This window comes from Herpailurus yagouaroundi, unplaced genomic scaffold, assembly GCF_014898765.1.
Source record: "Herpailurus yagouaroundi ecotype Mexico unplaced genomic scaffold, PumYag 191, whole genome shotgun sequence".
Classification (NCBI taxonomy): Eukaryota; Metazoa; Chordata; class Mammalia; order Carnivora; family Felidae; genus Herpailurus; species Herpailurus yagouaroundi.
In genome coordinates this window covers 1,958,901-1,973,960 of record NW_024412422.1, presented here as the reverse complement: position 1 = coordinate 1,973,960, position 15,060 = coordinate 1,958,901, and the positions used below count along the sequence as shown (strand labels likewise).

At 60.2% G+C, this 15,060-nt stretch overlaps 1 protein-coding gene across 4 annotated transcripts in view; it reads left to right on the top strand.

The window, feature by feature from the left end:
* Positions 1-13,361, top strand: part of FAM222A (family with sequence similarity 222 member A) — a 55,800-nt gene extending 42,439 nt beyond the window's left edge. For 3 of the 4 annotated variants that reach the window (XM_040443607.1, XM_040443609.1, XM_040443608.1), the window contains one exon: positions 10,857-13,361. In XM_040443607.1, coding sequence (XP_040299541.1) covers positions 10,857-12,139 — 1,283 coding nt within the window. In that variant the 3' untranslated portion in view covers positions 12,140-13,361. Of the gene's footprint in view, positions 1-280; positions 7,399-10,856 lie in introns of those variants that run through there. The other variant, XM_040443606.1, reaches the window with a different exon arrangement.
* The last annotated feature ends 1,699 nt before the right edge of the window (positions 13,362-15,060 follow it).

The window sequence follows — 15,060 nt, the reverse complement described above, 5'->3', positions numbered from 1 at the left end:
ATTCTCTGTTTCTTAAGTCAGATGGGTAGTTTGCATCTTTCTGGGAACTGTCCACTTCATCCAAGTTATGGTACTATTACAATTTATTAAGGAACTAAAATAAATTGGTAAAAGAGGTAAATGACCTTTGTGGAGAAAAATTTATATTGTGATTTTTCTTTAAAATGTTTTTATTTTTGAGAGAGCACAAGCACGGGAGGGGCAGACAGAAAGGGAGACAGAGGATCCAAAGCAGACTCTACACGGACAGCAGTTAGCCCAATGTGGGGCTCAAACTCATGAACCACCAGATCATGACCTGAGCCAAAGTCGGATGCTTAACCGACTGTGCCACCCAGGTGCCCCAATCCAGTGATATTTTTTAAAGACCTAAATAAACGTGGATGTAGATTATGCACACGGACAGAGTTTGGTATGGAAAAAAGTCAACCCAGTCCTTAAATCCTGACCATGTGTGTGTTGGGGAAGGGGGGGGTGTATAATTTGAAAAGCTGACTTTGTCAGCAAAGTCACCTGTGCCTTGCCCATTCTTGGCCTTTTGTTCTTATCAAAGTAGTATTAGGACAGGGGACCGGGCTAGTGCCTCCCTGGCTTTACGGCTGAGGTGGTGGGAGCAGCACAGGGACAGAGGGAACCAGGGCAGGAAGGAGAACATCTAGAAATGGGTCAGTGTGCATGTGAGCTCTGTCCGGGACAAAGCAGGCCTTGCAAGTCCCTGGGGACGGACAGGCAGTGTGGGAATGAAAGACGTCGGAGCCCTACCTCACACCACACGGCAAGAAGAGTTCCAGACAGACTTAAAAACCTGGTGCCGGGGAACGCAAAACCTTATCCCTCTTTGAAGAAAATGGAGAGTATCCACCAGGAAGGATTTGCAAATGGAGAGGGAGAATAAAGCACAAATAAAGGAAACACGTTGGACCGCATTAAAATTAAAAACCGCAGCTCGGCAAAATACACCATAAAAAAAAGTCAAGACCAGCCAAAAATAGAGAGAGGGTGTCTGCAGCACTTATAAGGGACCAGCATCCAGAGTAGAGAGAGCCAGGGACGAGGCTGCAGAGAGACAGCGATGGGGAGGGGCAGGGTGAGTGGGGAGGGAAGGGTAGATGAGTCAGACCCACGCTGTCCTGGATGGAGACAGACAGGGGTGTGTGTGTGTGGCCAGAAGGAGGAGAGTAGAGGCAGCAGTTCTAAAGGGTACTGGGCGGGCAGGCAGGCAGGCCAGCAATGCCGCAGGCGGGTCAGGAAAACAGCAAAGCCAGGGTCTGGGTACCTGGAGACGGTGAGAAGTAAGCTCTCAGAAGCTAGTCAGGGAGCAGCAAAGGGAAAGAGACGACGAGAGGCAGGAAGGTCCGGCTGGGGAAGCATAAAAGCCCACGTCGGCCGCTCCAGGGCGTGGATACCAGGGCGTGGAAGGTGTGTGCCTGTGAGCACCTGCTGGTCTTTGTGGACAGGATGTCCCTGAATATCTGGGCACAAGTGGCTCCACGTGTGTGGCCTAAGCGCGCGCACGTACGTGTGTGAGAACCTGCATGCATATGCACACACGTGGTTAGAGAATGAGAGGCTCCTTTGTGCAGCACCCAGTGATAACCACCACCCTGCACTGCCTAGTCTGGCCTAGAAAGAGCTGGAAGCCAGGTGGCCAGCCTTTTCTGAGCATCCACTGTGTACCAAGATTTCTCATTTAATCTTCCTTCACTCTGTCCTCATGGGACAAATGGAGGCCAGGGAGCCACGGGGTCACCACCGTGAGGTCACCCAGCTAGTAATGGGGGCACCGGGATTCACACCCCGGTCAGTGGGCTGGGGGGAGGTCAGGGTTGTTGGCTGCCACCCCTGTCCCTCCCCACATCCCTCCCAGCGGAGGCCAGAGAACAGCTGCATCTGCCCCGGCCCAGCCACCCTCCCCACACACCCCCCTCCTTCCTGGGCGGCCTCATTAGGGATTCTGCCGGTGCCACCAGCTAATTAGTGTCACGTTAATTGAGCATTCAGGAGGCTGCCACCTCCAAGGGCAGAGTGTCGGCAGCAAAGGGGAATGCAGATGCAGACTGCTCCTCCCTGTGGGCTCGGGCCAGGCCCTGTGCCCAGGGACCCCTTGCACCCCGGAGCAGCCCGGGACACCCCTCCCCCCATTTCGACAACGTAATGCCCGCTGTGACTTCCTGAGCCCGAAGGCAAGAGGCAACAGGCAAAATCTGCAACTGCAGGAGAAAAGAGGGGACGTTTGCTGAACGCCTACTGTGAGCCTGGCAGACCTTTAGCCCTCCCTCTCCTCCTACGGGAGAGCTGAAGTTACCTCCATTTCAGTCACGAACTCCAGGGTCCGCCAAGGGGACAGCTTCTGCAGGAGTGTGTCCAGTGGACCAGCAGGAGCCTGCGTTCAGCTGGACGGCACCTGGAGGGGCCAGGATGTAGCCACGGAAGGTGCCTGGAGTCCCACAGAGAAGCCTGGAGCATGGGGGCAGGAATTCCGCGCTGGCATCCCACCCCCTCACCCACCCCCACACCCTCCTCCACCTGCCCCATGGCGAGCAGGTACCGCACACCTTACAGGGCAGAGTATCACATGGACTTCAGCCTCCTGTGATCTGTCCACCCCTTCGTCCCCTTAAAGATGAGAAACGGGGTCACGTTAAGTGACCTGCCCGAGGTCACCCGGAGCAAGCGGTCACACCGCGCATCTGTCCGCCACGGCCTGACTCCTGCCAGAGTCCGAGCTGTGCACCTGTGCCCTGTGTGGTCTCTCCAGCAGAGCCCTCACCCCTCCACCCCTGCTTCTCCCCCTCCCGACGCGGTGCGGCCGAGTCCTGCTCTCCCGTCTCCCTGTAGCAACATTAAATCCCACTCAAAGGGCCGCTTTTAATTGGCTTAATATACTCGTTAATAACCACGTCTCTTTAACGCACCTGTAAAAGGCCCATAACATTAACGTAAGGGCAGTGACGGCTCATCCGCACTTCCAGCCAGCCTTTTAAATTTCCTTTAATGGGGGCCACGGGGCAGGGGCAGCCCAGCTCACAGGGTGGGTGCTTTTGTTTCCATGCACGGGAGTCGGGTGCTGTCTGCCTGCTGCCCCTCAGCCTCTCGGAGTCCTCAGAACAGAGAATTCTCTGGACTCGGCAGCACTTTCCAAGCACCTGCCGTGGTTCCACACATTTTTTTTTTCAGGCGTCAGGGTGGCGAGAAAGTGCTGGGCTTGGCCTCAGTACCTAGCCCTGGAGACAAGTCAACAGGCAGTTACAGCTTGGGGAGCCCGTTGTGGGGGTTGGGGGGCATGTCCCGGCTGAGACCGGGAGCGCCGGAGCCAGCTACCCAGGGCGGGTATAAGCAACCTTTCGTACTTCATTCTCCCAGCACGAAATTCAAGCATCTTCTGTGCTCCAGGCACTGTTGGGACAATTGCACCCAACCCCAGGCTGACCACTCTCAATCAGGAACCGGGGAGGACCCAGAGGTGTCTCAGGGCGCGGGAGACAGGCGGACGCAACAGGGAGGCCTCGTTCCAGCCCGGCTCTAAAGGACCAGTGGGAATTTGGTTACGGAGGGAATGCGTGTCGGTGTGCGAGAATCATCCCAAGCCACGGCGTCTGTGGTGCCCAGGGGACACATGGCCAGGGCTCAGATCCTGGCTCACGGATCCTTTCTATGTGACCAGAGCTCTCAAAGTGACGGTCCTTGGGCCGTTTCCCACCCACCAGGTGTATGATTTGCCCCACTCAGTGACGGAGCCTGATTTCAAGGGTGAACGCCCCCGGGCAGGGCACGGCCTCCCTGTGCACCTCACCTCAGTCCCTGCCCCGCCTGGGCCTTCCGGCTCATTCCCGGCCCATCTGTCCTTCAGTCCTCAGCAAAAATCCTCGCTTGACACCCTGTTCCTTGAATGTCTCACCTCTTCTGAAACCCAGGGCTCCCTCCCAGGCTGCCGTGAGGACTTCAGGAGGGCGGGGCTGTAAGGATTTGGCACAATGCCTGGCCTGGGGCCACACTCAAGGGAGGGTGGTTGTCGGCTGGTGAGAGGAGGCCCGGGGGCCACCATGTGTGTGTCCAGGGGCCTGTGGGGAAGGAGGGTTGCAGAGAGAGGTCAGGGTCAGATGGCCGGGGCCTCGAATACCATCCTGAGCAGTTCAGATTTCACAAACACTGGGGCCCACCGGAGGGTTTTACAGAGACCCCCCCCCCCCCGGGGACTGGGAGACCGTGGAGGGAGCTCCAGTGAGTTCATCACCACCAGCAACTACAGCACCCACTGAGGACAGGATCCTTTATGGTCCTCACAAAAATTCTCCAAGGACAGCAATAGCAGCAGCATCCCCATTTTACGAGAAAATGGAGGTTCCCAGAGGGGTCATGGCCCACCCAAAGCCACACGGTGCAGTGCGTGTGTGGCACAGCCGGGATCTGAATCCAGATCTCTGGGACTCGGCCCCCATCTGCCCCCCTGCACCATGATGCCTTTTCAAAAGGCTGCCAGCCGCCCTCCATGCTCTGCCTGGGAGCAGAGGCAGCCGGACAGTGACGGGCACCCAGGCGGGCAGACAGGGAGGGCCTCGGGCTGCTCAAGGCCGAGGGAAGAGGAGGAGGGTTTGAAGCAGGCTGCGTGACGCAGGCGTCAAGGGCAGGAGGGCCCTGGGAGAAAGGAGAGCTGTGCGCCTGTCCCCCACCCTAAAGCAACGCAAGGTCACGGCCAGCCCCTGGCAACGACAGAAAAGCACAGAGGAGAAACGAAACGCCCCCTCACCAGGCAGGGCCATGTTGGCATCTGTGGCCCTTTTCTTCTTCAGCCTTGATTTGACCCCCCAACCCTTCAACAGGGAAGGAGAGAGACGGAGGGCTCTTGAGTACAGCCCCTCTGTCACCTCCTCTTTCCACATACCTGTACTCTATACCTTTGCCCACTTCGTCAGAGCCTTCTAGAACCCAAGTCTCAATGCCCAGCAAAGCACATTGCTGCTGAGAACCTGCTGGGTGCTCTGTCTCGTGGGGACAGGCTGCTCCCAGGACTTCCTCCTGATGCCCCTTTTCCTGCCCTACTTTCCACCCAGTAGCTCAAGGGGTCCCATCAAAACTCAAGGTAGGTCACGTTCTTCCTCTGGTCCCCACCCTCCAACGTGGACCAGGAGCCCAGGTCCTCAAGTACGCCACCCTGTCCATCTTCTACGGGCCTTCCCTGCTGGCTCTGCTTCCCCAGACGCACCTCGTCCACGCCCCTTGGCCTTGTTGCCTGCCGTCCCCCTGCGGACACTGCTCTTCGTCAGACAGCCTCACGGCCCACTCGCTCACCTTCCCGCCCTCTCTCCAAGGCCGTATCATCAGAGACGCCTTCTTCGCCGATCGCCGAGTCCACACTGAACACCCCTCCACCAGGTCTGCCCCGTCCCCTGTGCCCTGCTGTTTCTGTTACAGTGCTTGCACAACAAATTACCCCAAAAGTCAGTGGCCTCCGACAGCCGTGTGGTACGCTCAGGGGTACGGACAGGGCACAGGCTGGGGGCTGGAACCTTCTGAAGGCTTTTGCTTCCTCATATATCAGGTGGTTGATGCTGGCGGTCAGGAAAACACCCACACGTGGCCTCTCCACATGACCTGGACTTCCGAGAGCACAGTGCCTGGGTTCCAGGGGTGGACGCCCCAAGGCACCGACACAGAGCCACCTCGGGCTCCAGGCGAAGCCACGCCGCAACGACCCAGCCACACAACATCGTGTCTGCCCCACTCTGCTCAGTAGAATGGAGTTGCCCAGTTACTTCCTGTTCGAGTGAAGGAAAAGCGGCCTCCGCGATTTGTGGGAGGAGTGGGAGAATTCGTGGACGTGTTCTAAAACTACCACACCCACTCTATCCTTGTTTCCGGGGCTGGTTGCTGCCTGACTTGACGTATAGGATTGTCACCCCACGAGACTGTCAGCTCCATGAGGGCAGGGACTCTGCCTGGGCTTTGCTTACTGCTGCTTTTCCCGGGCCCTGCATAGTGCCTGCATAGACGAGGGCCCAGGAAGCATCTGGTGGATGCGGGGCTGAGGGGAGGCCTCTGAGAGGCAGCTCTCCACGAGGCTGTCCGCTTGGCTTAGTTCCTCCCAAGTGTCAAGACTGGCAGTGAACAGGGGCCCCCAGGCTGGACGGGTCCGTCTGGGCACAGCGCCATCATTCATTGAGACGTTCCTGAGCACCTACTATGTGTCCTGTAGACACCGGGGACTCCGCAGTGAGTAAGCCAGCTCAGGGAGCCCGAGTCTGGTGGGGGAGAAGGACAAGTCCCCGGCACGCGGTGACCAAGCCCAGGCACTGATGGAGCCCAGCTGGGGGGACCCGAGAAGGCAGGGAGGGAGTAGCACTGAAAAGAGGCGCTGGGATTCCCCAACAGGCCCCCTCCCCTGCCACCCATTAACCCTGTGAGTGCTCTTCCCACGTCCCTCATCCTCACCGCTGCTGAGAAGCCCACTAGAGACAGCCGGCTCGGCTGGTGCCATCTGTGAGACCTTTTTTGTGTCATCACAATGGCCACACGGGGCTGTGCAAGAGCACTGAACTGGTGGCTGGGCCCCCCTCCAGGAACCCTGGTGGGAAAAGCTGGGTGTGAGGCACCCAGGGTGGCTCAGGAGAAAGCCTTCAGGAACAAGGCACAAGGCAGGGGCTGCGGCAGCCACGGCCTCAGCGCAACTGGGCCAGGTTTGGGACCGGGGACTGTGGTGACCTGCAGGGGCACACCCATGTCCCCACCCAAAGGCACTCCCATTCAAGACACCGGAGAGCCCTGAGCACATGCTGGGTGAGACCCGCTCAGGGCCGCGGGCTGGCAGGCCCTAGCAGCCAGCCAAGGGCAGGGGTGACAGCTGCCGCGCCTGTGACCTCTAACGGCTCACCTCCTGCCTCTCGGAGCCTCCGGGCTGACTCCGGGATCCCTCCTTTGGATTATTCCCACCCTCCCCTCCCCCCAGTTCTATGGAAGAGGGAGAGCCTCTCGAGTGTCCTGGCTTCACGGGGACCTGCCTCGTGAGGTGAGCGTTATGAAGACTTGGAAGGAAGACACGCCGGGTCCAGTCTCAGCACCGCCCCTTGCCCGTGGCGTGGTCTTAGGAAGCTCTGAGGTCATACCCTCATCTGTAGAACAGGAGCCTGTGCTAGTTATCTGTTGCCGTGTAGCCTGTGACTTCAGAACTTAGCAGCTTGAGACCTGGACAGACGTGTGTTCTCACTCATGGTCTGTGATCAGGGATTCAGGAGAGGCTTCACTGGGTAGTTCTGCTCTGCGTCTTCCATGAAGCTGCAATCAGGATGCTGGCCGGGACCGTACTCATCCGAAGGCTCGACCGGGGCTGCTTCGCATGGCTGTGGGTGGGAGACCCCCGTTCATCTCCCCCGTGGGCTGCTTCCCCCGCAGCAAGCGATCCGGGTGAGTGAGGAGGAAGCCACAGCGCCTCCGTGATCTGGCCCTGGCTGGGTCCACAGGACCTCACGGGTCACCTGGGTCAGCCCCACTTGGGGGCGGGGGGGAGCAGCACACGGGCATGAGTACCAAGAGGTGATAGTGATGCAGAGGGGTGTGGCACATCTTGATGGCTGTCTGCTGAATGCTTTGACTCGTCTGCTGCCTCATCTGTAAAGTGGGGACCACCGCTCACTTCTGAGTGGTCAGGTGCTCCAAATGAGACGTCAACAAAAGCCGTAGGCCCAGAGTCTAGCGCATGCTCCGTGCTCACCAGAGGGCAGGCTCCATCCACTCCCCCAAGTGCTGCAGGGACCAGCCCACCCTCCTGGAGCCCTGATGGCCAGCAGGGGGGCAGATGGGCTCCTCATTTCAGTGAATGGGAACCAGTAACAGGCAGTTCTTATTCCCAAACCCCCCCCCCCCCGCCCCGCTCTCTTCTTCTTCTTAAAGGTTTTAAACACCTAATTTATTCCATCCATTAGATAGATTTTGTAGATTTAATCATTTTCACAGTTGGTGGCTCATTGGATACTCAAGATAAACTCCAAATGAAAGTATAATGGTGAGGACAAATGAGTTTTCACACCACAATGGCAGAAACCTGCTTGGGAAGAGGGTTTAAGAGGAACAAAAATACATACAGATATAATTTTTTTTCCCCGGCAGCCGCTTTTGCTGACTATAGTAGGTTACCACAGTTAATTTCACCAGTTTTGTTCATCTGTAAAATTGCATAAAGTGACATTTTTGTGCTCATTATAGCAACTGCTGATTTATGGCTGGTAAATGAAGAGCTGGTCCCTTTTTTGCGGGACTCTCCGAGCGGCGCTAAGTGCCCATGAAATTGCTTGTATAATGTAGTTTAAATCCAATCTCAGAGAAAGATTCCCCCGTTGGCCAAAGTGACATTTCCATTCTCCACACCGAGTTTATTTTAGGCCACTTAGGGAGGGGGCTGCCCCAGGCAGGGTCAGGATGTGGGCCTGTGGCCAGCCAGGGGTCAGCTCCACCTGCCCGGCCCCGAATTAGGCCCGAGGGACGAAGGGGCACTCCCCTAGTCTCCTTGGCATGCTGAGCGCCGCCTGCCTCTTCCCTCCCTGCTGCCCTGCCCAGGTCAGACCACATTCCGGCACCTCAGGGCAGAAGGGAATGACCTTTGCAACACACATGTGTGCCCCACCCTTCCCCTGCCCGGCCCTGCGGCGAGGAGGCCCCTTGGCACTGGCCCCCTGCCCTCCCAGGCCGCCTGTCTCTCCTCTTCCACACGCCTGATCCGGGCTTCTGCTCTCATTCCACATTACTTACAGTTCCTCACTCAGGACATGCTTCCTCACCTCGGGACCTCTGCCTGTGCTGTTTCTTCTGCCTGAAATATGTTGCTCTCCCCTCTCCTCACCCCTTTTGACATCGCCTTCACTGGGATGCCCTTTCTTCCAGAAAGCTGTCTCGCTTTCCAGAGCCCTGCTGGGTGAGGCCCCCGCCCCATCCCCAAATGCCTTAGCCTTCCCATCACAGCACGTGTCTTGCTCCGACCGGCCGTGAGCCCAACAAGGGGCTCAGGGGCGAGGCTCTGGATGGATGGGATGTGGGGTGAGACCTTCAAGGGATGGGCAGGTGGGGTCTGCACTCCACCCCAGCCACAGTGCCAGGACCCCCCGGGCTGGCCAGAAGGAAGGGCAGCCTGAGCCCCTGCCCTTCCGCCCCCAGGACGGCCCTCATCCCAAGCAGATGGGGAGGGCGTCAACACTCCCACTCGGAGAGCACCCGATGCTGCCCGCACTCCCCCACGCACAACTCGTGAAAGTTCGCAGCCACCCTGGGAGGCAGCGTTCATGGCAGTATCACCTCCCATTTTACAGATGAGGAAACTGAGGCGCCCCATTCTCAAGTTCCCCCTGGGAGTCACCGGTGGGCCCCAAGGGTGTCATGAGGCAGGAGAAAGGCAGTGTGCTGCAGAGACCTTGTAGGGAGGGGCCCCTCGCCCCAGGGCCTAGACAGGTGACCATCTCCCAACTCCGACTGTGTGTCTCACCCCCTTTGGCAGCCACCACTCCAGGCCACCCTGCACAACTGACACAATCATGATCCCCGGTTCACAGGTGGGGAGGCTCGGTCAGGCAAGCCACAAAGCCCCACAACCAGGCAGGACTCCACTCAGGCCAGCCAGCTCTAAAATCCGGAGACCTCCCGTCTGTCTCCCACAGCCCACCCCCGCCCCACCCTCCGTTCCCCACCTCGGGAGGGTCCTGGGCAGCACTGAGGAACGTCTCAGGCCCTGGGGAGGGGCTCTGGATGGAAGAGGGGGGTCTGCCCACCAGCAGCCCACCTCCCCCAGGACGGTGGCCGGTAGGACGGTCAGCCTGTCACACAAAGTGCAGCCTCCGGCCCCGCAATGACAGCGTGCAGGAGAGGCAGTGGTTACCACCCTGGCCTTGTAGGTGACAGGCACACTTGGGGATGGGACAGGCAGCCACTGTGGCTAGAACCCCTCCTCCCCTGCCTGCTGATCAAGGCAGGTCATGTGAGCAACCAACGAAAGCCAACAGAGCAGCTCCTGTCTGTCCCAGGCCTTGTGCTGGGCTCTGTTCACATAGCAACACATTTAACTATCCCGTAGAGGTCAGCAGGTGGCCATCATCCCATTTTACAGATGAGCCAAGGGAGGCGCAGAGAGGATGACGAAGAAATAGGAGGAAGGGCCTGCCACCAGTGTGGTGTGAAGACGGGGCGCCAAGCGTCACTGAGGGTGTGGAGCCCCCGGAACTCCTGTTTTCCGCCGGGGGAGTGCGGCCCGGCACAGGCTCCTTGGCAAAGCGTGGGGCGTCTTCTCCTGAAGCTGCAGGTTCACCTGCCCCGAATCCCCGTCCCGGGCAAAGTCCCAAGAGAACTCACTGGGTACTCGCACACCAGGAAGCGTGGCAGTGTGTGTGTCAGCCCCAAACTGGAAACCACCCAAATGCCGTCAGCAGCAGGAAGGAGGAGTCCACACGAGGACCACACAGCCGTGAGGAAGCGCGAACCACGGCCACCTGAGTGAACCTCACAAAACACCTTGGGTGGCAGAGGCCGATGCGGCCGAGGACGCCTGGCGGGATTCCAGCCCGTGTGTACAGACGCTGCCATCAGAAGTCAGGACGGCTGTGCGCTTGGGCGGAGTCGCAGGCAACGCTCTGGGGGGACCGGCAGTGACCCATCTCTCGGCCCAGCGCGTTCCGTCCGTGAAAGCTCAGCTTACGATGCATGCAGTTTGCTTTCTGTACCTTACACCCAAGGCGAAGCTCGGGGGTTTAGAAGGGACAAACGGAGGGGCGGGGGGGCAAATGGGGAACCAGAGGAGGGAGTGGCAGGGCTGTGGCCACACCACCTCCCCGGGTCGCGGGGTCAGCCCTCACCTGTGCTTTCCTCTCCGCTTGTCTCCGCAGGCGAGACGGCCGCCAGCTCCATGCATTCGTCCCGCTACCCGAGCCCGGCCGAGCTGGACGCCTATGCCGAGAAGGTGGCCAACAGCCCGCTGTCCATCAAGATCTTCCCCACTAACATCCGGGTGCCCCAGCACAAGCACCTAGGCCGCACGGTCAACGGCTATGACACCAGCGGCCAGCGCTACAGCCCCTACCCGCAGCACGCCGCCGGCTACCAGGGCCTGCTGGCCATTGTCAAGGCCGCTGTCTCCTCCTCCGGCAGCGCAGCGCCTGCCGGGCCTGCCAAAAGCGTGCTCAAGAGCGCCGAGGGCAAGCGGACCAAGCTGTCACCAGCTGCCGTGCAGGTGGGCATCGCGCCCTACCCGGCGCCCAGCACTCTGGGGCCCCTGGCCTACCCCAAGCCGCCCGAGGCACCCGCCCCACCACCCGGCCTGCCCGCGGCCGCCGCCACCGCCGCCTCCGTCATCCCCCTGCCTGGCCGCGGCCTGCCCCTGCCACCTTCCAACCTGCCCTCCATCCACAGCATCCTCTACCAGCTCAACCAGCAGTGCCAGGCCCCGGGCGCCGCGCCTGCCGCCTGCCAGGCCGTAGCCGGTCCCCACCCCAGCCCGGCCAAGCACGGCCCCGTGCCCAGCTTCCCCGGCATGGCCTACTCGGCTGCTGCCGCCGGCCTGCCCGACTGCCGGAAAGGTGCCGAGCTGGGCCAGGGCGGCACGGCGGCCTCGACGTTGGCTGGGGCCACCAAGCCTTCAGGGTACGCCGACGGGGGCCTGGATTACCTGCTGTGGCCGCAGAAGCCGCCCCCACCCCCACCCCAGCCGCTGAGGGCCTACAGCGGCAGCACGGCGGCCAGCAAGTCCCCCGAGGCGTGCGGGGGGCGGGTGTACGAGCGGGCCAGCGGGTCGCCCCTCAGCTGCGCCATGGGGCTGCCCACCGGCTTCACCGTGGGCCAGTACTTCGCCGCCCCCTGGAACAGCGTGCTGGTGACTCCCACCAGCGATTGCTACAACCCGGCGGCGGCCGTGGCCGTCACGGAGCTGGGGCCGGGGGCGCCCCGGGAGCTGGCGGGCCCCCCCGTGGAGGCCCTCTCGGGCCTGCCCAGCAAGAGCGTGTGCAACACGGCCGTGCTGAGCAGCAGCCTGCAGTCGCTGGAGTATCTCATCAATGACATCCGGCCGCCCTGCATCAAGGAGCAGATGCTGGGCAAGGGCTACGAGACCGTGGCTGTGCCCCGGCTGCTCGACCACCAGCACGCCCACATCCGCCTGCCCGTCTACAGATAAGGCCTGCCCGGCGGACGCGTGGACAGACGGACAGGGCGTCGAGCGGGAAGGCAGGCCGCAGAACAGGGTGGGCGGCGCACAGGGGCGCCCAGCCTCGCCCTGTGCCCGAGTGCCCGTGGGTGCCCACAGGGAAGCCGGGCGGGCTGCTGCCGTGCGGCCACCTGATGGGGAGTGGCGGGGCCACCTTTCTCCCCAAGGCCCCTCCCTGCTATCGGCTGCCCGAGGACACGGGGAGGGCCCAGGACCACCACTGACGTCCACCACTTCCTCCATCCAAGCTGGCAGAGGCAGGGAGAGAGAAACCACTTTAAAACAGGAATGGTTCTTGCTGGCTTTCCCAAGAGAGGGGCTCAGGCCACGGGGGGACACAGGAGGAAATGTGATGGTCCAGAGTCAGGGTGGGGTCAGAGCAGCCCCCAGGGGTCAGAGAGCTCCTCTCCCCACGGGCTCCCCGGCTCCTGAAAAAGGAGCAGAGAGGGGGTATAGGAAGTCACAGGGCCTACAGTGTCCCCCACTGGCCAATCCAAGTGAAGACCACTCTGAGAGAGGCTCCAAGGACCACCAGTCCCCCTGCTCCTCCTCCTCTAGAGTCTCCTTCCCTCCTCCCATTTCTTCCCCAGACAGAATTACACCCCCATCCCCACCCTCCAGACCCCGTACTACCACCATCCCCTTTCTCTCCACATCTTACAGGGCTGCTGGGCACGGCTGTACAGGCTGTGCACCGCGCAAGGGCACCTCGTCCAAGGAGACACCATTTGCATCCCAGACGTGTATATTTATTACGGCAGTTTTCTGAATCTTGAGGAAGGGGCGCCATTTTCCTATTCGCACAAAGGCACCACAGGGGCTGACGGTGGACCCTGCCCTGCCTTCCTCAGGGGTTCTCCTCAGAGCCAGTGAGAGGCAACCTACTGGTTTTAACTGGGAGACCCAACCCAACGCCCTTCCTGCAAGCTGCCCTCCAAGGCCCACCCCACACCATGGGGAGGCAGGCAAGGAGCCCCCTCTTCGGTCCCCAAGTCCCGGCCCCTCTGGCACTCCGGAAGCGGTACTGTATCTCTCCAAGGCCTGTTCGAGCACTAAGTGCATTTACAAATCTCTGAGAATGTTTTTTTTTTATACTAAAATTGACCATTATATTCTACTGTGAGAAGTGCAGTCTGCACTATATTGTTTTAAAAACGAAGAGAAAGAAAAAAAAAGGAAAACACAGATGGTGTCTCAGCTGTGGAATTGTTTTGTTCTCTCCTCCCTCCCTCCCTCCCTCCCTCCCTCCCTCCCCCAGGAGTAAAACGGGCTGTCTCCCCCGCTGCCGACCGGGCTTGGAGCCCTGAGGAAGCAGGCCAGGGACCTCCTGGCACCCGCCGGCCACTCTGCATTCAGTGTTTCATTTCCTTTTCCAGCTCTTTCAAGGTAGACACCGTCATTTACCCCGTTCACATGTCCGCACACAGGCGGAGGGCCGCTGGGTCGTGGCCGGCGACCGGTCTGCAGAGCGGCTGAGACAGAACCAAGCCCGGGCCCCTTGGCTCCTTCCCTGAATGGTGCCGAGGTGGTCTGGGGATGGTGTCTCCCTGCATCACGAGATGCCTTCCCAGCTTTTCCCCTGTGCCTGACACGCTCCAAGCGTCCACGGGGCAGTATGGCCGTGGGCAGGCCAAAGCGGCTGTGGCAGTGACCTTCTCCCTGGCCAGCCCCGGCACACGCCCACTCCAGGCCCCGGCGCCTGGAGATCTGCAGACCCCCCCCCACCCCGGGACACTTGGCATTCATCAGGCACCTAACTTTGTGCTGGGCACGTTCATATACACTGTGCCTCACTGGAGCCTCACCACATCCTTGCAAGGTAGTAGGTGTCTGAGAGGAAGAAACCGAGGCTCAGAGATGTTAGGTGACCTGCCTAAGGTCACACAGCAATTCTGAAAAGTTGGGGTCTGGACCCCACAGCATGGACTCTTTTTCACATCCTGTCTCTGCCCTCTCCCCGGGCAGGGGAGCCCGCCATCTAGCCTGGGGGATCTGGGGAGCCCCCAGTTTGTTTTTGTTGTTATTTTTTTTAAGTTTTTAAATTATTTTTTTTAAGCTTATTTATTTTTGAGAGGCAGAGCGAGCAGGGGAGAGGCAGAGAGAGGCACGGAGTTTGTGAAGCGGGCTGTGTGCTGACAGCAGGGCCGACGCAGGGCCTGAACCCATGAACCATGAGATCATGACCTGAGCCCAAGTGGGACGCTTAACTGACTGAGCCCCCAGGAGCCCCACCCCCAGTTTGTTTGATGCAGGCCTCCCTTCCCATGCTCGGAGCCCCACCTGGGTGCCAGGGCGGGACCCAGGCCCTTCGGCACATCACTGTCACGCCCTGGGGAGCAGCCCCGGGGTCCTGCCGGTGACAAGCTGAGAAGGTACCGCCAGGCAGGCCGCTGGGGGTGACCATAAGTGGGAAGCAGAGAGCAGTTGACAAAGAGCTCTTCTGACCTCCCGAAATGGGAGTCTCACAGCAGCTGCATCAGGTACGTATGCAACAACGTCATCCCCATCTTACGGGATGAGAACGCAGAACCTGAGGACGGCCTGGAGGACCGACAGGAGGGGAGCGTCAGGCCCCGCACCGGCTCGGGCAGCCTCGGCTCTCACGCAGAGCTGCAGCCCGCCTGGGGCCACGCAGTGCCGGGGAGGTCCCTGGAGGTGGGCAGCCCAGAAGGCCCAGACTCTGGAGTGAGTCAGAAGCAGGCTGGAGTCGGAGCTTTGCTCCTCCGAGTGACCCTGGACCAGCGAGGGAATTCAAGAACACGAAAGCACCGTTCTGGAACTTGGAGAGGGGCAGAGAGACAGGTCTAGGGCTAGATTCAGGGCTGGATGGCGGCCTGTGGCTCAGCTGTTCCCAGGGGCCACCTCCGCACCAACGTGATCTCCCGGTAGCC